Consider the following 21,927-nt stretch of genomic DNA (forward strand, 5'->3'; position numbering starts at 1 on the left):
ACACTCCTGACCGACCATCACCGCGAGTAATTGTCACCAGAGGGCCTGCGCTTTCCAAGAATCAGGACCGATAACGGCATCATTACGTGCACTGGTTTGCCTTCAGCAAGTTATGCTGTACGTATAGGAAATGTTCCCAAACTGTGTGGGATAATTACCAATAACGGAACTGCGCTCTCTTCCGCGGACTTGGATAGGTAGCCGAATTTCTTCTACCACTCTCGGCTACTTCCAGTGCCCTCATATAGGACTGACCATATATGATGACTCGTTGACAGGCACCCCTCTCTCACATTCCACAGAACCACACGAGCATGTCGGGTGTGGGCTCCTGCCGAGATTCGTCATCACCGTACCTGAGCAGGTCTAACGGCCTTGGGTCGTATGCTGGGTACATGGGAGACAACGTCGGGCCCTGGGTTGGCGTCGACACCAGCAGCCTTTCACACGTGCAGGGGATCCAGGGTTCTATGTCCCCTGCACTTGGACGATTGTCTGGTACGTGCTGCTATAAAAATTATTCGTGCACATTCTCACTTCATAGCGTTTCGGGAAGTAAGGGAGTTAATTGCTTTGCAGTCTTATGGTAGCCTGGCATTTCGTTAACCTTGTTAGCAAATAGCAATGTGTCGACATCGTGCGAACGAGGTCCAACGCCGTGAACACGTTAACGAAATTGTTTGAGGAAGAATTCATATTTAATTGTTAACATTTGGGAATGCCTTTTGGTTACCATTAATCTCGCTTCGAGAATCTCGTTTCTGCAAGGGATTTCAGCGATTCGTATAGTTGATTCGCAACATAGATTTTCTCGTATTGGCAATCAGCTCTGATGTATCTTTAAATTTGTCACCCGCAGTCGTTGGAGCACTGTGTCCCGAGAGCCTGTAGTCCTGGTCCGGAGGAATGGCTTCTCGTAGTCCACTGCGGACGCAAGTAGCTGAATCAATATTACGTATTCCTGTCGTGCGCCGTGCGGGTGAGCTAGAACGTCTTCACAAGCACACTATTCAGATTGCTCTTTCTATTCTGTCGTAGCCAACTAAACAGTGTTAAGGTACCACATGGGAAAATGACTGCGCAGTGCTCCACCGAAGAGAAGAAAACAAATTACTTGACTTTCGAACATACCACGGTTAACTGAATAGGATGCATGGATAATTTGCTTGACTGTAGACTGATTAGTGACAGAGTAATCGACCACTCGGCGCCTGCAAAGCGTATGTTAAAATTAACTTCAGCGTAAATTGTTTGCCTATTGAACATTTGCACTCGCTGTACTAAGTACCAGCAACTGACTTCAAGGATACGAAAGAACAGCTAAGTCTAAGAATTGCTGAAACCTCTTGCAAACAGTGTTGTATCCGTGAGTATGATTCATGAGGCAGGTTTTTGCATATTATATGAAATTAACTAGTGCTTATTTTTGTTTCAGAAGTGTTTGTGTGTGTCCTTGTGTCAGTCATGATGAACAGAACGGTTATTATTGTGTCTTTGTCTGTAGCCGATTATTAGGGACGTAGGCAGTCGGCAGCAGGATATCCAATGCACCACACGCATTGCATTTCATCCTTTCCCCCTTTCTTCTGTTTCCCTCACCTTCCACCTTTACACATTTTCCATGGCTATAGTCGTCTTCAACTTAAGAAGGAAAAGAAATCTACTCCGTCAGCTCTCGAAAACATTACTGCTCCGCAGATAGGATGGCTGGGCACAAAGGCGTCACTCTCCCTCCTCTGCCACATCTTAATGTAATCCATCACACTCACTCTGCTTCCGTATTGGCTGTTACTGGCCCCATGACACTACGCGAGCCCTCCCCCATGGTGGCGCTGCAGTATTTTTCCTGGCGCGCTGTGTGTCTCCTTATCTTCAACGACGTATGTAGATGACGGACTAGATTTCTTTTGAACACGACTATAGGAAACGAGTTCTGCCTCTAGGAATGCAGGAATGGTTACTGCCGTGAGATCGAGCGCGGCAACTTATCCTGTCACGTGATCGTGTGATGTACTGGCAACCCTCTATGCCACTGATTCCCAAACTGCGGGTCGCGACCCCCTGAGGGTGGCGATAAGTTCAGCGGGGTGTCGTGAAGCTGCTCAGGGAACCTGAAGTCACTTCCAGGATTTAAGCAGAGGTGGCAAGAAGTACACGCTCTTGAGTACTAAAGCCATGAGGATCCTCCTTCCTTTTGCCACGACATATGTACGTGAACTTGGCTTATCGTGGTGGCGTTGACCGAAACAAAGTACAGGTCGCAGCTCAACATCGAGCCGAAACTGGGATTTGCCGTGTCCATACTCTGCCCTCGTTTTGGGCGCGTTAAGTAGGTGATCCAGGAACGTCTCTCCCTAGACTCATAAGCGCAGACACACACGGACACAGACAGACGAAACACGAGCGCTGCTTACGACATGAGGTCACGCAACATGTAGGTAGCACCAGGTGGCGGTTTTGTGTTTTTGTGTGTGTGTTTTGCGCTTTATGCTGCTGTTTTTTCTCTCGTAAACTGTTGTGCGTAGCGCTCGTGTGTTTTGTCTCTCTCTGCCAGTCCGTGTGTGTTTGCGCTTTCGTGTCTAGATGGAATACCAACATGTCCCACACTCAACCCTTCTAGTTCCCTCTCTCCCGGGATCTCTTAACAGCACCAAAGTAACTTCCGACGCACGTTCTCGGGTGCACCCTGCGCGCCCCTTGGCTCATGCCAGGGTAAAGCAGTAAGACTTCCGGCTCGTGACGCATTTGGCGCTGTACGCGCCGTTTGGCCATAGAGATGGCGTTTGGCGGGTTTGGTGGGCGGATTGTTTTACAGAAAGCAAACGACAGAAGGAAACTCGAGCAGCGGCGCGCGTGCGGGGCGCCCAGCCTCCGTTGAGCCGCACAAACATCGTTAAGTGTAGACACCAAGGATACGTTCCCCTGAGAACTCCGAATACGGCGCCTGGGAGCCTACTTAACGCGCCCTTTAACAAACTGTGCTCTAACAAACCAGCTCACTTCAGTCATAATGAACAGTCATTCCTGCTGGCATGCGTTTTTTGGCAACTCTTTACGACAAAAGCCAATCGGAAGACTCGCGAGAGACGGAGGCTTAGAGTGGCGGACCGCTTTCCGTACATGCCAATTTTGGAGAAATTGATGATTGGAGGGTGTGCTCATCGCGATAGTGCCGATTCTCGCTAGGGGTTTATGGAACAGTACTGGCGTCAGCGCCGTTGTAGAAAAGGAAGCGCCGACCTGGGTTGCGGTCCGTAACAAAAGCGTGCGAGACTTGTATGCCATGTCCGGTACCAGGGGACACACATGTTTTACAATTTTATCTTGAAAGATGCACTTCTGTATCAAAGTCCTGAACTGGCACCACATCTCTCTTTCAGTACCTTGACCTATGGAAACAGAGGCACCAAGACGGGTACTAACAAACCATGCAAGATATACAAGATTGTGTGCGATACTTTTATCGGTGATTGTTTGTGACAGAAACACTGGCCGAAATGAAACGCCATGTCGTTTCAAATGCCGTGGTATTTGATGCATCAACCTTCTGATGTGTTTTGACGGGGTGTCACCAACACTGTGGCACTAATAACACTCCGTGTGTAACCGTCTTTGCATGTTTCAGATCTTTGTAGCCTTGTAGAACACGCAGAAACAATTACAAATATCATGTGACATGCGTTTGGCGATTCACCATGTTCACTGGCTATGTTCAATGGCGATTCACTATCAATATTTTATTCTTTAAAAAAATGCTTCACAAGTGTACTGGCACGTTCTATTGACAGTGGGAAACTGGAACGAATCACGGTTGCTCATCACTTTCTTTACAGAACTACAGCACCAGCCTCGCTTAGTTACACAAATGCCTGATAAGTATTACATTTCTTGCAGCCGGAGACTCACCTGAATACGCTGGATATGGTGAAGCACGGGAGTGTGTCAACTGCGGGTCTATCTCAACACCCCTGTGGCGGAGAGACGGTACAGGACACTACCTGTGCAACGCCTGTGGACTATACCACAAAATGAATGGTTCTACACGTCCTGTCGTGAAGCCACAGAGGCGCATGGTGAGTGCCTCGCTGTATAGGATAGAGTAACTGAGTGCGGGACGTCTCTATGCAACTCGCCTATGTTACGTACCTGTAGCGCTTCTCCACACCGGAATCTCCTCAACGCTTGTGCAAGCAGGTCCCGTTTTCTATGTAATTTTATAATGTACGAAGATCAATGACAAGTTACCGAGAAAAGATCTGAAATAAAAATAAAAATCAGGCGGTTGAGAGCATCTGTTTAATATAGAAAACGAGGCTTTCGTGCAGCAGACTGCACTTCTTCAGGTTTGAAGCAATGGTTTAGGTAAGCAATTATTTTAGAATGATGAATATGTCCCATATGATGTGATCCCTTGTGACACTAGCCGTGGGCAGTGGTTGTTAAAAGGTTAATGGAAAGGTTCCCATGTTTCAGCCCAGTGTATCCCGGCGAATGGGACTGTGCTGCTCCAACTGTGGTACGACGACCACAACTCTATGGAGGAGAAACGAAGAGGGAGAACCAGTCTGCAATGCATGCGGGCTCTACTACAAGCTTCACAATGTGAGTACCGGTACGGTTGTGGAGCGACCACTGTCCGCCAGATCATACCGTCCAAAGCATACAAAGCAGGTCGTATGCTGGGTTCCGTGCGGACGATCCGCTAGAGGTGCTACATATCGGCGCGCTGAATCTCCACTATGATTCGACAGATGGTGGTGTCTACCTGTCTGTGTGCTTTTATATTTGGCTGCTTACATTTAGTGAGACAATTTAAGTTCAAATTTTGAACGGCAGAAGTGGGCACACTGCCATAGCAGACAACGGCATCGATAGAGTTTCAACCAGAACGGGTTGAATGATGACTGTAATCAGTATGACTTCTACAGGAGCACGTATCCGAGGGACGTGCACCGTTTGTGCAAAAACCCTAACGTAAGCTTGAGGACATGGTATGGATTGAAGAAACAGAGTGACATCCATCTTTGCAAGTTGCTGTGTTGTGGAGTAGTCACATGACATGTCCGCTTAGATTGGTTTGATCAAGAGTGACAAGACTGGGAAAGAGATCCATTGCGTACAACGCGGGACGCGCAGTCAAAGACACAGCTGAGAAAACGACAAGCTAGGTCTTGTTCCTAAGGTCAAGAAGTCTTATTCCAAGAACAGTCCGGGCTACGCGAACGTTTTCACAATGAGCAGAAATAGAGATTTGCGTTGTTGTTCTTAAATAAAGTTGCTGATGTTGTTTCTTTGGGCAGCTTATGAACACACAATACCTGTGATTGAGCCTGCCCCGTAATTTCGTAGAGCCCGTTAGTAGTCGCCCTTGCTACATGTCTGATATCGACCTCCCAGGTGAAGAGGCCCCTGGCAATGCGCAAAGAAGGGATCCAAACGCGGAAGCGGAAGCCAAAGGGTAAAAGCCCTCAGAGTAACAAACCAGGAATGGCTCCTGAGAACCTTTCCATGTCTGTCAAGACAGAGAAGGATGATACAGGTACGTATGGGCATGTCACGTGTGAATGCTCTCGAGCATTACTGTTGGTAGCAATGACCTAACGTACACAGAGGACTCTCGTAATATAGCATTGACGCAACGAACTACCACTGCTCTGCGGAAGATTCGTCTGAGAATTTTTTTTTTTTTCCTTATACAGTCGAACCTATCACAAGCGTCACGCTTGAGCCGATGCATACGGGTTTGGTAGTGCCTCAAAGAATTACCTTTAGCGAGACTATCAGGCAAATATAAGATCGTCCATTCATAAAAATACCTCATTGGAAGTACAGTCTCTGTTCGAGATATCGATGGGTGGCAATCTATAGCTGTTCCTTCGATCTATCAGCTCCGAATCGCCCAGCTTTTCAGTTTTCGAGAAGAAATTTTTTATGTATTTCTATTATTAATACCGCAACGAAAATTAGAGGAGACGGACACGACACCCGGCGTACATGAATCAATACCAGTGCCAATACTAAACCAGTACCCATCCAGTACACGTACTTATAGGAGACGCCTCACCTAGCGACTGGGACGATTGTGGTGGTGGACGATCGTATTCATTAGTTTTGGTGGACGCATCCACGTGATGACACTCGCAGTGGAGCTTCTCCTTGTCCTGTCGTTGTACCGGCTGGAAAAAAAGAGAAGAAAACGAAAATGAAGACAAGAAAACGAATCGTTGCACTGACTTTCACTGCGCTTACCTTGGTCGTTTTGGATTCAAAGTTCGATGATACTGTTCGAGGACAACTGATCAACGGGCTACATATGATAATCGTAAACACTAGATCAGAAAACAATGTGAGCTGCTCTAATTGGAAGCGGCGTAGAACGAACATATTCTAGAAACTGCTGTTTATTTATTATATTTTCGACATTTTTTACAATAGACGAGTTCACAAAATCCCAGAGTGCTTAGCGCCGCTGTGAACTGTGGGAGTTTACTAATACGAAAGAAACGGGTGCCCTCCAAACTGTTCCGGTTTCTCCCCTACCGGTTCATTGTCCACGAGGTGTCAAGGTCAGCGAAAGGGAAATGTGAAGGATTATTCTTCGTTCCCCCGCTCAGCAAGCGCCCATGATGCAATGCGTGCGCAAAGAGCACTGCCATTTTCTGAAGTCGTCTATTCGTTACACGACAGCTAGTAGTACAATGCCTCATATGTTTTACTACATACCTTGTCTCACTTCCAGGCTCGAAAAGTGCTGAAGACGAAGAAGTACCCCGTATGAGTTCGTGCTCATCCGTGCAGTCGCCAACAGTTAGCAACCCTTCACCGTTGAATGTTCTTCAACTAACGGATAAGCCTTGGGAGCAACACTACGAAGGCTTCCAACATGGAGTTCAGGCTGAGGACCCGTGCAAGACTATATCTTCCCCACGAATCGTGGGCCTGCCCTGATCCATGATAAAGGCTAGAAGCACAAACAGGGTTGTACTCATGTCCGAGCCTTGCCGTGAAAGAACTCAAAGATATTCAAAAGGACTGCTTTCAGGATTTGTGGGCAACGTGCATTGTCTTAAGCTTAAGTGCGACTTCTCAAATGAGATACGTGAATGCGAGGTGATACTGGAACAAACTCGGGGCGGCACCTTTTCATGTGATGTGTGAAAAAACAAAAAACAAATCTGCTTACAGGTGCTTGTGCCGGAAGACGGTGTTGGTAGAACTCTTAGGTGAGGAGTCAAGGTTTCCAGCGGTTTGTCTCATGCACAAATGAATGTGCTGATCTGTAATATGCTGATGCTGAAGTGTAAATCCGATTTTCGTATAACATATATGTTTAAGATGCTGGGATATCATTATCTCAAAACATGCAGACATATCCTTTAATAATTTATGATGCGATCAGGAAGACGCCTGAAATGTTATGGATGGAGAACTTTCGGAAAGCAATATAGGCCGAACCCCCTCTAACGGAAGAAAGGAGGACACTCTTGTCCGGGACCATTGATCTTTGGTTGACGCGATCCGAACCATCCAAGGGCTCTTTGTCCACGGTTAATTGAAGGTCTTCACACTGCAGTGCTTTTCTGAATGAGTTTTTCCGCCTTCTCTTCAGCATGGGCATCTCATGCCCTAAGGATTCCTTGGAATGTGCCTAGTGCCGATAGATGTTGTGATACGTTGTTGAAGCATACGATTCATAGTACAACGATCGGAAAGTAAAGGGAGCGCATTCGATGTATTTTGTCATCATTTCGCCAAAGCTGCAAGCCATGTTCATTTCTTCATGAAATTGTACGTGGTCTCACCTCACATAATATATTTTTCAAGCAGCGTTGCGGAGTTGCCACTAAGGAGTTGGAATGATTCCGGAATCATTCCACATTTATCAGAGCCCGGAATGGAATCGGAATGAAATGGCGGAAATTGTCCTAAGAATGGAATGGGAATGGAATTAGGCTTTTTTTTTTCAGGAATGGAATTGGAGTGGAATGGTCTGGGTGCGCCGGTGATAGTTTTCCTTTCGTCCCGTTGGTGTGTGCCCTCTAGCCCTTTGCACACTCGATTGAGAGCGAAATAACCTTGTCTTTGTGCTTTGTCCGTGCTGGGCAATGTCAATCTCCTCTAGCACTGCTGGGCTAGCCTAGTACGGTTACCAGTATGATATAATTAAGGCAATGGAATGGGGTTGCCGAGCCATTCCAGGAGTGGGAACTGACCATACATTTTCATTCCGAGGGATTGAAAGGAATGGAATTATCACAAATCTCCATTCCATGGAATGGAATTGGAATGGAATGGGTCACCTCATTCCGCAACCCTGTTTTCAAGTATTGCTCATTACGGCGTGGTCACACTAGTCAACGACGAAGACGAGCGACGACACCCTCATATACAACCTCTACAAATCTGTGATGGCTTCTAGAGACATGCAGTGTAGCATTTCGCAATAACTGCGTTTGTTCCATCGCTCTTGTAACACAAGTTGGTGGTGGTCTAACCGGAATTGCAGCCTTACTGAGTATGTTTCCGATATGCGCCTAAAGTGCTACTTAGGCGCCTTTCACCTGTTGTACGTCTGTGCGGACTAGCAATGCAGACTGGTTGACGCAGCTACAGAAATTTCCAAGGCTGTCGACGACATCGAGACTTCAACGTCTAGCGAGTCTGCGACATTTAATCATAAGTCTTGCGTATTAATATCTCGGCGCTAGCTGACCAATTACAACTTTGAATGTAGACAGTTCCTGCGTCGTCTGCTAGATGGCGAATGCGGCGCCGAAAATCTACGCCCCTGAGATGTTCAGTCAGACTACTTCTCATAGAGTCAAGTATTGGAGCACACCAATTGACTTACCTACAGAATTTGCCGCATAGGCTAGGCTACCTTCTTGAGCGCCCATCCATGCCCTGCACGCCTTCGGCAACTGCGCAATTGTGACATAGTTCAGAGGCATGCAAAGAGCGTGCTACTGGGAGAAAAGTTAGACAATTTCTACAAAAAGTGTAACCTTCTGGCAACGCGCACTGATGTACAGCCGTTGTGGTATGTTTCTCTAAGTTCTTTTCCTTCTGTGTTTGACTCGTATGGCTATTGGAAATATTTAAGTCCACTGGTCAATATTCTGTCCAGCTTTTTCGCAAGACTTGCAATGGTTTCGCGACGCACCCAATATAAAAAATGTGTAGGCAGTGATGTGATTTATTTTTCTAGTTGCGTGGTAAACAGTCCATACTTTCTGCTGCCTGCCACGCAAAGAAAGTGCACGTGAACGAGAAAGTGGTCTTTGTACTTGGGAGACTTCAATCTATAGAAGAGGGTAACACAGGCTATACACGGAGCGGAATTTAAGGAATACTTGGTTATACGTACTGGATACTGGAGACGCTGGTGACTCCAAATAACTCAGAGCTCGTGCGCAAATACTCTTACGACGGAAGCGAAAATAAGCCGCAAAGCTTTTTACCTTATAATGCGGTATGTAAAAAAGAAAAAAGAAGAACACAGAATTCGACTGAGACTTACGTATCTTTGTTGAAATGCCGCCATAATCGCGATATAAAATTCGGTCGCGGAGCTCTCTAAGCTCCTGGTGAGCGTCGCCGCGCTACCGTAGCAGACAACGGAAGTGACGCATATTGTTCATCCCGTTGGGGTTCCTGACGTTCGTTTCCCGGTTGTTTGTTTTGCTATCGGAGCTTGGTTTTCACGACAAAAGAAATTGTACATGCTAGTGAAGTGCTTCTTGGCTGTGGCTACAGCGTGTTGCCAACTTCCTTTCGGCAAGGCGAGGGTACAGTGTGTTTCTTGGACGAACGACACATGGTCGTCGGACGAACGACGAATGGCAGCACAGACACAGCGTCAAACACCAACTGAGGTTTATTACAAAGACAACCCTACCGAGGCTGGCTCCCAGATCACTCCGAAGGAAGATGACCTCATTCTCTCTAGGGGTGAGAGACTTGCTGCTCACCTTGCATTTGGCCACAATGTTTCCCATTGTCACTGTTTGTCACTATCGTTGTTTCCGTGGTCGATTTGGTCATTGATGCTCGACTGGTAATCGAGAGATGCGTAGCTCAGATCCCGCCGATGTCTGGATTTTTCGATGACTGTCATATTTCAATTGTTTCCGAAAGACAAGTAACTTATTCTCGCCGCGAATCCGTCTAGGCATACTTGGAGAAAGGTGAAACAGGACAAGTAGTGTGCGGCACATTTTGTTGACAGATGCTTGAAAACAAATCCGGAGGTGCTCAATAGCCTTGTGAAGTGTTTGTGTAAGCAAGTGTTTGTGAAGCAATGTGTAAGGTAAGGTATGCTTCCGGCACGTTGGCTTGTCAACGAAGTACATCAGGCTGTAAGAAGGAGCGGGTTCGTAATCGTCAAAAATATGCCCATCCGTACACCGCACTCACAAAATACTGGTGGTACCATAATTCTACGTAAAGCTTACACCTTTTTCGGGTATTTTCTTGCAATTGACAAATTTCGCTTCCGTTGTTCTTTAAAACAGTTTATAAATCAGCTGCTGTAAGATACAAAATTGACTTCAACCAAGAGAAGAAGTTAGACTTCGCCGAGTGTCTCGTCGTGACTTCATGAATCCGTAACATGATGAATGGCTAATTCACAACCCAGCACAGGGACGAGACAGTGTTCGTTGAAAGTCCCACTCTGTGTAGATGTATGGATAATGGTAATTCGCGGCTTTACATCGCGAAGCAACTGTGATCATGAGCCACGCAACAGTGGTCGGTTTGTGGATTACCTTTGCCCACCTGGGGGTGCTTTAGCGTGCGCTGAAATTTCAACGTAGTGTATTCAACGTCCCGCGCGTAAGACTGCGTGTCTAAGCAACTTGTACCCCGCCACCAAGTTGCTGGCATCCTCGGCTGGATTCGAACCCGCCACCTTGGGTTGAGAAGGTGAACACGCTACGAACTGTACTGGAACAGTCATCAATCGACATACGCGGAAGCGAATGTAGAGACGCGCCGTGTCCTGGTTTTTCTGGGGGACAGTGCCGCCTTGTGAGTACATAACTCTTTTGATTACATCATGTAGTATTTATTCTTAAACCATAAAGTTCACTGGACGGAATTATGCAGTTCTTCACCAAAGTCGGCATGGATATATTGTGGGACAAATCTGCAGGTCTCGCCTTCACAATGAAGCATATGCACCGCTATCAGCTTTTTCTTGCTGGCTCGCCGATCAAGCAGGTGAGACATCACAGGTTTCCTGGTGTTGTCCTCGACTGCGACTTGTCCTGGGAAAAACACATTGATGACCTTGACAAAAAAGTTCAAAGGTGGACGTCCGACCTTCGTCATTTTGCTGGCGCCAAGTGGGTTATGGATGAGTAGGGTTCTTCGTTTTCGGGTTAAACCAGATTTTTCGCGATAGTTCCACCCCGAACAAGTTTTTTCTTTAATAATTCGGGTAAAAACCGATATCTACCCGAAATCCTTGCGGTCCTTCAACTTGTCGTTCTCGGTAAACTGTCGGAAAAGTGAATCATAATATCAGCAAAGGGAGCTATTTGTGACAACCTATTTGACCTCCTTTTATGATCCCTTCTTGCGGGAGTCAAAGACGAGCTTTTGTGGAGCTCGGGCATGTGTTTGAATACCGCGGTCATTTACTGCGAGAGTTCCGAGCGGAAATATAAAAATTGTTGTTTCTCCTCCAAGTGTCACAGCAGTGGCTTGTTTCGTGTGCATTTCGTTTCACCCGAAAATTCCCCGGTGACATGTCAGACAGAGATCATAACGCCCGATTTCTCTCCGAATTCGGGTGCGTAAATAGGACCCGATTTTTCCCTCCCAAATTTGAAAAATCATAAAACCTGAAAACGAAGAACCCTATGGATGAGCACTCACTCCTGGCTGTTCATAAGGCTCTTCTTCGTAGTACACTTGTGTATAGCCTTGCTGTTCTTCACGGCATTTCTGGGACACAAGTTCAGCGGCTTCGGTGCTTCTTTGAGGATCTGCCTGAGGATCTGTCTTGGCGTCCCCGGAGCTGCAGAAACGCCGATGGTGATAGCCGAAGCTCATGAAATACCAATTGAAGTCCTCAGGATGAGGGAGACTGTACGTCACTATTTACGCCTTACAGCTCATCACCGCCATCACGCATTAGTAGCAAAACTTCATTGGCACAAACAGAGTAGCCTCTACAAAATCACTGTGGAAGCAGAGCCGAAATTTCCCTCGATTGTAGTAAAACCAACAGTGTCTTCGTTTCCCCTATGGTCATTGGACATGATGTTAAGCGTATACCCTGAGCACACTGCCGTCTACACCTGTGAGTTCATCGGCCTACCTTCGTTATTCCATCGGTACAGGTGTCTCCCGGATATTGCCTGACACACTGCACTTCCTCTACGTCCGCAGAGCTTTACGGCATCTTGTCGTTCCTGCGGTATGCACTCCGCGAGGCTTCGCGAATGTGGGTGGTATACACGGGCTCCAGGGCAGCCTTGCAGTGCATAGAGAGCATGGGTGCGCGAGGTATATTATCTCCAATTGTCACGGACATCCTCAGCGACGTTCAGCGTCTGTGCGACATAGGTCACTTCATCACATTTCAGTGGGTCTCAGGTGACGTAGAGGCTGACAGAGTGGCTGCTGCTGCTGGACAATGCCAGACGGTGACGCCGAATATGTTGACCCGTGGTGACAGGAGGGCATTCTTGTCGGTGATGATATGGAACCAATGGCGGCGCAACAATATCGCCGAGACATTACAGACAGGTCCTTGTCGCACGCCGTAGATCCAACTTTGTCGTTTTCCCTCCCAGGCCGTTTGCCCCGCTGTCTCTCCTTCCTTCTGCATCGACTTCACCTCAATGTGGCTTTCACCCAGCAGTTCAGTCACACACTAGGGTATGCTTCAACCAGCTCGTGCTCCAACTGCGGCATGATGGCAAGCATTCAACACGTCCTCATCGACTGCCCTCTATACAGTTCGGAGAGAACAATGCTCCAGTCCCAACTGACTCGCATAAACAACAAGCCGCTCAGCCTTGCCGCAGTCTTGGGTCCTGTGCAGCACCGTGAATGCCTGCACTCATTCTATCTGTCCTTGACGTCTACTAGCCTGCTTGAACTCCTCTGACATCAGAGCTTTTGCCAGGAATGCGAAGATGTGATGTTCACAGCACTACATCTTCGGTGGCCGACTGGATGAACTGCAGTTACGACGCACCTGCCTGTGTGGTATCTCATTTGCATGTGTCATGTGTGTGCGCGAGTGTGTATGCCTCATGTTTTTCCATCCCACTCATATATTAACCTACATGCACTGAGGTATGGTACCGCATTTGTTGCGGTGAATCACCTCATCGCATCGTCATTCATGCAGTTGTTGTTGTTGTTTGAATCATAAGTTCAGGTCAGTACATAACTGTTCGCAAAATCATCAGTAATAGAGGAGCTGATGTGAAACTTAGGGTCAATCCACACGATGCAACGTCAGTGGCGCGCTACTACCAGAGAAAGGTAACAGAAACGGAAACGGTGTTATATAGGAAATATAGCAGGTAACGGTAACAGAAACGGAAACGGATATCGCACAGTTGGAATACCCGAAACAGAAACGGAAACGACAATAATTTACGGTAATAATTAGGGAACCGCAGGACTCGAATTATTGCAATTCTTTGTGTAATCATGTGTCACGGCCATATCACGTGTAAGTGCCCATCTGTTGCTGCTGTTGCACAAGCTGGGTGCGCTGTTTCTCCCCGGAATGGCAATGGAATGGTAGGAACTTCGTATCCCAGACCATGCACGGCAACCCAGGAGAGAATGGAGAGAAAGCTTCCTCATTTCATTTCAAGAAAATTCGGTAGACAGGTGGGACAAAGCCTTCCGCTTCCGGTATATGCCGACAGAGACGCCTCTACAAAACTTCTTTGAGAAACGACGACTACTGCAAATAGCTGGCACCAACCTGCCTCAAACATCGATCGTCCCTCTCATACATGGGCTAACAAGAGAGATGCAGAAGCAAGTTCAAGTAAAAGCTCCTAAGACAGTCGAGGAGCTTCTTACCTGCATGAAAGAGCTGTGCGTGGATACTCTACCACGCAATCCCACAGACACCCAAGGTCTTGCAACCACACAACCCTTCCGTGATCGACGAGAGACAGGGCCACAGAACCCAGGAAATCGAGGTTGGCAAAGTCGAGGAGCTGTAGGAGTGAGGACACTATACTGTCGAGAAACTGAACACGACGACGAACTCGATGTACAAAAAAACGAGTAAAAGAGGGTGAACAGTCCCACCCGTTGAGAAAAAGCGAGACTATTTTCCTGTGTAACCCGACTCTTCTCTACATAGACCTTACAGTGAACGGAAAAGTTACAAAGGCACTGCTTGACAGTGGAGCCTCAGTTAGTGTGGTAAATAAGAAAATACTAGACAAGACAAGTATCACTCCTGGAAGAATAGTAGACGTCGTCAGTTATGATGGTACCAGGTATACCTTTCATCATTGGGCCGACATCACACTGACTTTTCAAGGAAACACCAAACAGACAAAAGCCTTAGTAATTGAAGACGCAGACTACGACCTCCTCTTGCCCCGTCCAGACATGAAGGAACTACGGATAAACATGTACTGGGATGACAAGGTAGCTGTGCAACGAGTTGACTCTGAAACATCCACACCTCGCCGCTTGAAGGTAGACAAATTAGAGGACGTCTTCAAGAAGTTTCCAGAGCTCCTCTGCATTACCAAATACCCCACGGCAACAACGTATCTAGAGTGCCTGCCATTTGAATTACGGTCTACAAACGTGGTTCGCAAGAAACCGTACAACATGTCAAGGGATAAGAGAAAGTGGCTAAAGCAAGAGCTACAAGACATGCTAGAAGAACAAATAATCCGCCCGTCGGTATCAACATTTGCCTTTCCTGTAACAATAGTGCCCAAAGGAGACGGCACATTTCGGCTGTGCACAGATTACCGGTGCATTAATAGGCAAACTGACTTGTTTCCTTTTCCTATGCCGCGAATTGACAACATCATTGACGAGACCGGAGGCTGTACAGTTTTCTCCAGGATCAACCTGAACAAAGGCTTCTGGCAAGTTCCCCTTAAAGAGGAGGGCAAGAAGTATACCGCCTTTACCACCCCCTTCGGCGTATACGAGTACAACAGACTCCCGTTTGGGTGGAAGAATTCCCCGGCGTGGTTTCAGAAAATGATGAACGAAGTCTTAAGCCAATTCCTGGGTCAGTTCTGCAACGTCTATGTAGATGACATTATTGTTTATTCCCGGACAAAGGAGGAACATTCGAAACATTTGGGCTTGGTGCTCGAGGCATTGTCTAAGGCTCACCTCAAGATTCATAACAAAAAGAGTGAGTTTTTCAAGAGCCAGGTGCGATTCCTCGGTCGTGTATTCGACAGAAACACCAAAAGCAATTTGAGTCAGTGGTGCGTATTCAGAAGTTAACGAAACCGAACGACGTCCGTTCTCTGAGAGCATTTCTTGGACCTTCTGGGCACTTCCGAGCCTTCATACAGGATTATGCCAGGAAAACAAGGTGCCTCACGAGATTTCTACAGCAGAACGTAGACTTCAAGTGGACACCAGAGTGCGAAGATGCCTACAAATTCCTGGTGAAACCTATTTCGTCAGATCCTGTACTTACGTGGCCAAATTTTAATCTGCCGTTTGAGCTTACCACAGATGCTTCTCACTATGGCACAGGCGCAGTCTTATACCAGCGATACAAGAAGGAACCAAAGGGCCGCCAGCTTCGCGTGGTTGGGTTCCACTCCTACACTTTTACAAAGGCGGAGGTGAACTACACCACAACAGAAAAGGAAGCCCTAGCTGCTCTCAAAGCGATACGGTACTTCCGACCTTATCTGGAAGGATCACATTTCAAGCTATTCACTGATCACCAAGCTCCCTTCGAAATCACAGAGCCAAAGGGAAGGATTGCTCGGTGGATTAACGAACTGCAGCAGTTCGACTAAAAAAGTATCCCACCGACCAGGGGTGTGTCTTACGGATGCCGACTCTCTTTCGAGACTTTCGTTGACAAAAGACACCGTCGATTTTGTCTCTATTAATGCACTCAAGCTTTGGGAAGGTTCAGAGCCGCTGAAGCTCAAACGCGGCAGGTACATGGTGCCTTCTACAATTGTACATAAGGTTCTCGAGCTTTATCACGAGAGCCCTGAGTCTGGTGGACATGATGGTTTTAGTCGGACGTACGGCAAGATTAGAAAGCGCTTTTACTGGCCTAAAATGAAGAACGACATCCGAGAATACATCCGCTCATGTCATGTGTGCCAAAGGTATAAAGTAAAGTACCGACAAACATTGATGAAATGGCTATCGGAGAACATTCGAAGACACCTTTTGAGGTCGTGCATGTTGATTTTGCAGAACTAAGGAAAAAAGGGAAAGGTGTCCAAAGAACGCATGCGTTTTTGATCGCTATCGCCGAATGTGCCCGCGTGGCAGCTGCCAGCGGGAAAAGAAGACGTCAATTAGCTTGATTGCGCAGTTAGAACGCGCTATGTTTCAAGATCTCAAAGTCGTCGTTTCAGATAACGGCCCAGCATTTCGTATTAAGAAGTTCAAGGCATGGGCGAACGCTTTGAGAACGTGGTGGCTCAAAGTAGAGGTATTGCACTGAAGCATACCGCTCCCTACCACCCAGCAGCGAATGGCCTTGCCGAACGTGTGATACGAGACTTAAAACAGTTCATCAACGTCTACCCTGACTTTAGAGGAGGATGGAAGTGCTGCCGACAAGCTGCTGTTGCTCATCATAGCCAATCGCACACAGCGAGAATGGGATGCAGTCCACACTTCGCTGCATACGGCGAAGTCCCTGTGCTGCCGGCTGACAGAGTTATGGGGATTGACCAAGCTATGGCCCTCATAGAAAAGCGTAGGACACCAGCGGAAGAACAGCGCTACCGCAGGAGAATGAAGCGCAACTTCGATAGGCGCCATAACATTGACATTCCGAATATTGAAGTGGGCGACCAAGTACTAGTAAGAAAAGGACTTGGTATCTAAATCTATGTTATATACTTACTCACGCACTACCAGGCGAACAGCACAGATAGCACGGATAACTTACAAACCAGCGGAATGGCCGAGTGGGTAAAGGCGTCCGTTCGTTGGTGGTGGTCGAGATTGTGCTGAAGACTCAGATGGTGGGTTCGAATCCTGCAACCGACTGTGCTGTCTGATGTTTTATCTGGGTTTTGCAGCGGACATTCCCGACGAATGTCGACAGTGTTCCCACTGATGTCGGCCCAGGACGCACATGAACCCCCTTTTCTCCCATTCCTTCTTGCTGTCATCTCTCCACCTGTCTACGGCTTTACGCCGCTCGTAGCCACAGTTACTTCGCGGCACAGCTACACGCAATAATTGCGCATGAATGCGAACGCCGTGCGATTGGTGATGCGCCTGCTGATGCGTGCTGCTCATGTCGCCACACCCCGTCCGTATTCCGCAGAAGACGAATGTTTTCATAGCAAATGGAGACACACTTGTTGTCACATCAGTGGGTTGTGTCATCAAAGACGATAACATAACGTTAATGCTTATAATTGGGACAGTGAACCCCTGCTAGCTCTATTTTTGTTCGCCGAGGATGGACCTTGCGGCCTAGAGCGAATGATAGACTGAAATAACTTGTAACGCAAAAGGTCGGTGACAAAGTTCACTACGTAGTAAAGCTCCTGCTGTGGTACAAGTCTCTTCATGAGAGTAAGGCTTATGTTTCGGATTAGGATCTTTCCAGATATCGTAATGGCGGATTCTGGGCCAATCATCAGATGCTCTGGAACGTTTGCGTTGATAACTTCAGCAAGAGCGATTATATTGTGCAGCTCGAACAGCCTTCCAATGCCGCGGAACTTGTCTTCTACGGGGGCGGGTTTGGAGGCAGAGAAAGAGATCTCTTCGTCGATACCCATCAGTATTTCGGTAAGCGACTCGCTACTGTTTCCCACATCGCGGAGTACCTCGACGTCGACGACCATGGCTTTCGCTAATTATTTAGACAGTACATGTGCTTCTTCTAGAGATTCCCCTACGACACCTAGCAGTTTTGCCATGATGGACGTTCCCGGCGATATGGTGAAGGTGGGCGTTTTGCTTTTGCCGTAGCGAACGTAACAGAGTTTGAACACTGTCTGAATCCCAGACTTGAAAACGATGTTGAGCACCTTCGCTAACATGTGCGAGCCAGACTTGGATTGCAACACGTCTGTGACTCCAAACAACTTGTCTGCATCTTTGAACACGTCTGAAGAGCTTCCGTTGTCACGCTCCACGTAGTCGACGCAAGACAAATACAGCGTAATGAGCACGTGCATACCGTATCTGATGGATTTTTCCGAGCGTCTTCCGTTGATGTCTTCGATTATGGTGTTGCGGGATGACGACATGAGGTCATTCAGAAAGCCCGAATGGTTTCGCTGGGCCCATTTGCTGCAGACGTAACCATAGAAATCGTCGCAAGGGTGGATGCTGTGGTGGAGGAGTGAGTGGAAGTCACGTCGAAGTTACTTGCACAGAGCTGTTTGGCAATAGATGTTTAGCGAGTCTTGAATGCAGCTGCGGTATAGAACGATTCCAATGAAGATGCTGGCAACACCGACAAGTGCGGCGGGTACCAAGTACAACATCAGGGTGTGGGCATGCCGACGATGCTTTTTCGTTGGAGCTACAAAAAGAGAACGCTGTCTAAGTCAACGAAACCGCGTGGGGTAGAATATTATGAGGAACATACCGAGTGTCGTGTCTTCCAGAAATTGCATACATTTAGTATTGTTTGAATACGAATATTGCAATGGTTGCCTCCAATAGGCCATTTGCAAAAGTTCCAGGGAGCAGCGCGCGCCCTGGGAGGGCATGCCGGGAAATGCTGTGAAAAACGACAACGACGGTGCATACACCAGTACGACGACGATCGGTGATGATAGCAAATCGCTGTCGTTTTGCACAGCATTTCCCGGCACGCCCTGCCAGGGCGCGCCAGGGGGAGGAAGGGCAATTGCCCTCCCTGCCCCCTCCCGGTAGACGCCAGCACTGGCTACGATGCGGGTCAGCCTTTATTATTGGTGATTATTGGTATTATTGGTGATTGGTGAACGAGGAGTAAAACGGCACTATAGTGTCGGAACTGACCAGGACTAAGCCGTGCTGGAAAACCGTTACAACGAGGTTATTGCCGTGCGCAACATGCCTTCCGCTATTGCAGTTGGTAGTGAAATTAATACCCCTGCGACAGTGAACTAGAAGAGGGCAGTGCAGCGAACGGAAGGGTCTGCGCCTTGGGACGGCTGTCCGAAAGCGGCGGCGGTGCTGCTATCGCTAACTACAGTGCGCGGCCTGGTCGCGGGCATGCTTTGCAAAGCGTGTCGTCTGCGTCTCAACAATTTTACTAATTCAGATTTTTGTTCTCATCTATTCTCTTGAAAACGATTAACTGTAATTGTAGTTAATTGTAATTGCAATAATAATTATAATTGTATTCTTATTCTGAGCCTCCTCCTTGTTAACTGTATTAACGTCTCCATTGTCGATTGCAGAGCCGCCGCTAGCTGTCGACGCCGCGATGGTCACGCGGCGACCGCTGTAATTCCATTATCCTCTTCTAGTTCACTGTCATACGTACAGTCTTCAATGATTATCGAAACCATGCAATGACCATTGAATCGCCACCAAGCGTGTAACGTGTGAACTTCTCAAAGGGCATATGATCACGGGGGTGACACAAACCCGCCATTGTTGTAACTACCCTCAAGCGGGTGCTTTTGGCAAAACTGCCATCTTGTCCTGGTCGCACGTCATAGAAAACGTCATTTTCAGGTCATGTGACTTTGTTTATATGTCGTTTTGCCGCTTACCAACATATTTTCGCCGTCATAACACCAAGACATTACCGTATTTTACTAGCGTAAACTATGCGGTGCTTCTTCCGCAACATGGTAGCCCATTTCTCCTTAGTTTAAGTACATGGCATCGGCTCGGTAGGTCTTAACGCGCAGTCGTCATCACATCTTGGGAAGTCAACAATACGAGGCTTTGTGTGCAAAACTGCGCGTTTTCCTGCAAGATTATCGGATAAAAATAATTACCGTGATCGAAAAACATCCAAAACGTCGTCCAGAAACAACAACCGCATTGTTTACAAACGGTTTGGCCGCCGATCACGGGCGCCGCCATCTTTAAGGTCACGTGCGCCTTGACGTTTGCTGTGACGTGCGACCAGGACCTGTCCAGGATGCATTGCGTTCGCCGAGCACGATTTCGTCTACGGAGGAATACATTGGATGCCACCCCTGTGCATATGATCTAGTGCACTCTGTGGGAGGTTGACGCGCTACGCGCTAGATGGCGCTACGTGCGTATGATCATGGAAGACTGCCCCGTGTGACAGGGACATTAGGTGACGTACAAACGCTTACGTAAAGCAGTGTGCAGAGGGGCAGCTTCCCTATCTTTCCCGAGGTTCTCAGTGCTTTGCTTTCCCTGCCCTTTCTGGGATTCCGAATGTTGGAGTGGCAGGTTCTCCGGGTCCGGTGACTTTATCGCCTTCTCGGGATCGTTCTTCGCAGGCTTATGTGGTTGTTTCGGAGTCTTTTCTGCGGCAGCGTCCGTCTGCTTAACAGTCAACCGATCAATCTAACGAGCCAGAAACTGCTCTCTCGCAGACAGCTCGCGTTCGGCGAATGGCTTTAGCAGTCGTGCGCTACGCCGGGACCTCGCACGGCTGGCAGGCTCGTCTTTCCCTGAAGGAGCTAGGTGCTCAGCTGAAGTTGGTCTTGTAGGGCTAAATGGTTCTTGCTGGTTGGATGCTTCAACTCGCTTTTCAGGAGGCTCTTTCGAACTTGCTTTCGGCGGCAGGGTGTTTACGGCAGAACCCCTAGACACTCTGGATGTCTTGGAAGTCGGCAAGCTCTTTGTACTGCCTGATGTCTTCTTGACTTTGTCGCGGTGCGTCTTCGTATCTTTCACATCCTGTCCTGTCATTGACTTGTAGTGCGCCGTGATCCAAGAGACAATGAAGTGCTGACTACAGCACGCTCACGCTTCTGGAGCCCGTGCTCCGAATAAACACTTCTCTTCTGCTGTCGCACTGGCCGATCCGGTTGTCTCTTTCTCTGGCTCCGGTCGAGCTCCCACATCTGGTGACCCGAACGTACCGAACGTCTCCATGACCTCCTAGGGTGGCACCGACGCGCCAGCCCCGGCGCCGCACGTCAATTCCGTCGCGGTCCGACTCCTTGCATTCCGGCCCGCACAAAGTGCTCCGTCATGGCACGAAGACCCTCGTCATCGACCTCAACGGTAAGCCGGAAACGGTGTCCATAGACCGCACCAAGCCAGCCTTCATCGACGCGTCCTCCGTGCAGGCCTTCGACACGCCTCTTCCATCGGGCCCGGTGTCCCCCGCCCCGCGCCCTAAAAAGTCCGTTTCCTGGGCTCCCTTGCTTCGGACGATCCTTCCAGTCCCCCGAGGGGGAGGGTAGTTTGTAGTGCGCCGTGATCCAAGAGACAATGAAGTGCTGACTACAGCACGCTCACGCTTCTGGAGCCCGTGCTCCGAATAAACACTTCTCTTCTGCTGTCGCACTGGCCGATCCGGTTGTCTCTTTCTCTGGCTCCGGTCGAGCTCCCACAGACTTACCGTCGTGCTTCTTCTCTGCCATCTTCTCTTTGTCCATTTGCACTGTGCGTCAGGTCAGGAATGAAAATGCGGCGTGATCGCGCGTTGCACGAGAGATTGGATGCGTCTTGCATCACGTGCTCTGTTGATCGTGGTGATACTGCCTGGTACTTGAGGACGAGTCGAACCATAGCCTCCTCTATACTGAGGCTATGGCCGAACCTAAGTCGCGAAATATATATGGTCTTAAAATACAG

The 21,927-nt window shown here is 48.1% G+C and overlaps 2 protein-coding genes and 1 long non-coding RNA gene across 9 annotated transcripts in view; 2 read left to right on the top strand and 1 right to left on the bottom strand.

Annotated features, from left to right (window-relative positions):
- The window catches only part of LOC135388239 (GATA-binding factor 6-B-like), a 177,042-nt gene extending 169,311 nt beyond the window's left edge, over window positions 1-7,731 (top strand). For 5 of the 7 annotated variants that reach the window (XM_064617653.1, XM_064617649.1, XM_064617650.1 and 2 more), the window contains 5 exons: window positions 279-498; window positions 3,895-4,073; window positions 4,459-4,602; window positions 5,398-5,539; window positions 6,740-7,731. In XM_064617653.1, coding sequence (XP_064473723.1) covers window positions 279-498; window positions 3,895-4,073; window positions 4,459-4,602; window positions 5,398-5,539; window positions 6,740-6,948 — 894 coding nt within the window. In that variant the 3' untranslated portion in view covers window positions 6,949-7,731. The remainder of the gene's footprint in view (window positions 1-278; window positions 499-3,894; window positions 4,074-4,458; window positions 4,603-5,397; window positions 5,540-6,739) is intronic. The other 2 variants (XM_064617654.1, XM_064617655.1) reach the window with 2 other exon arrangements.
- LOC135388241 (uncharacterized) lies at window positions 3,886-6,149 on the bottom strand. Its single transcript, XR_010421311.1, has 3 exons — window positions 6,065-6,149; window positions 4,147-4,256; window positions 3,886-4,085 (listed from the first exon to the last, which is right to left on the bottom strand). It is a non-coding gene; the product is annotated as an uncharacterized LOC135388241 (long non-coding RNA).
- Window positions 7,732-16,617: 8,886 nt separating the features above from the next.
- LOC135389188 (uncharacterized) lies at window positions 16,618-17,058 on the top strand. The gene has a single exon (XM_064619254.1). The coding sequence runs from the start codon at window positions 16,618-16,620 to the stop codon at window positions 17,056-17,058; it is 441 nt and encodes a 146-aa protein (XP_064475324.1).
- The last annotated feature ends 4,869 nt before the right edge of the window (window positions 17,059-21,927 follow it).

Source organism: Ornithodoros turicata, chromosome 3, assembly GCF_037126465.1.
Source record: "Ornithodoros turicata isolate Travis chromosome 3, ASM3712646v1, whole genome shotgun sequence".
NCBI classification, from domain to species: Eukaryota; Metazoa; Arthropoda; class Arachnida; order Ixodida; family Argasidae; genus Ornithodoros; species Ornithodoros turicata.

What these genes read in the sequence shown, in the direction of transcription:
- LOC135389188 (XM_064619254.1), top strand. Translation starts at nt 16,618, where the DNA reads ATGGGCGAACGCTTTGAGAACGTGGTGGCTCAAAGTAGAGGTATTGCA.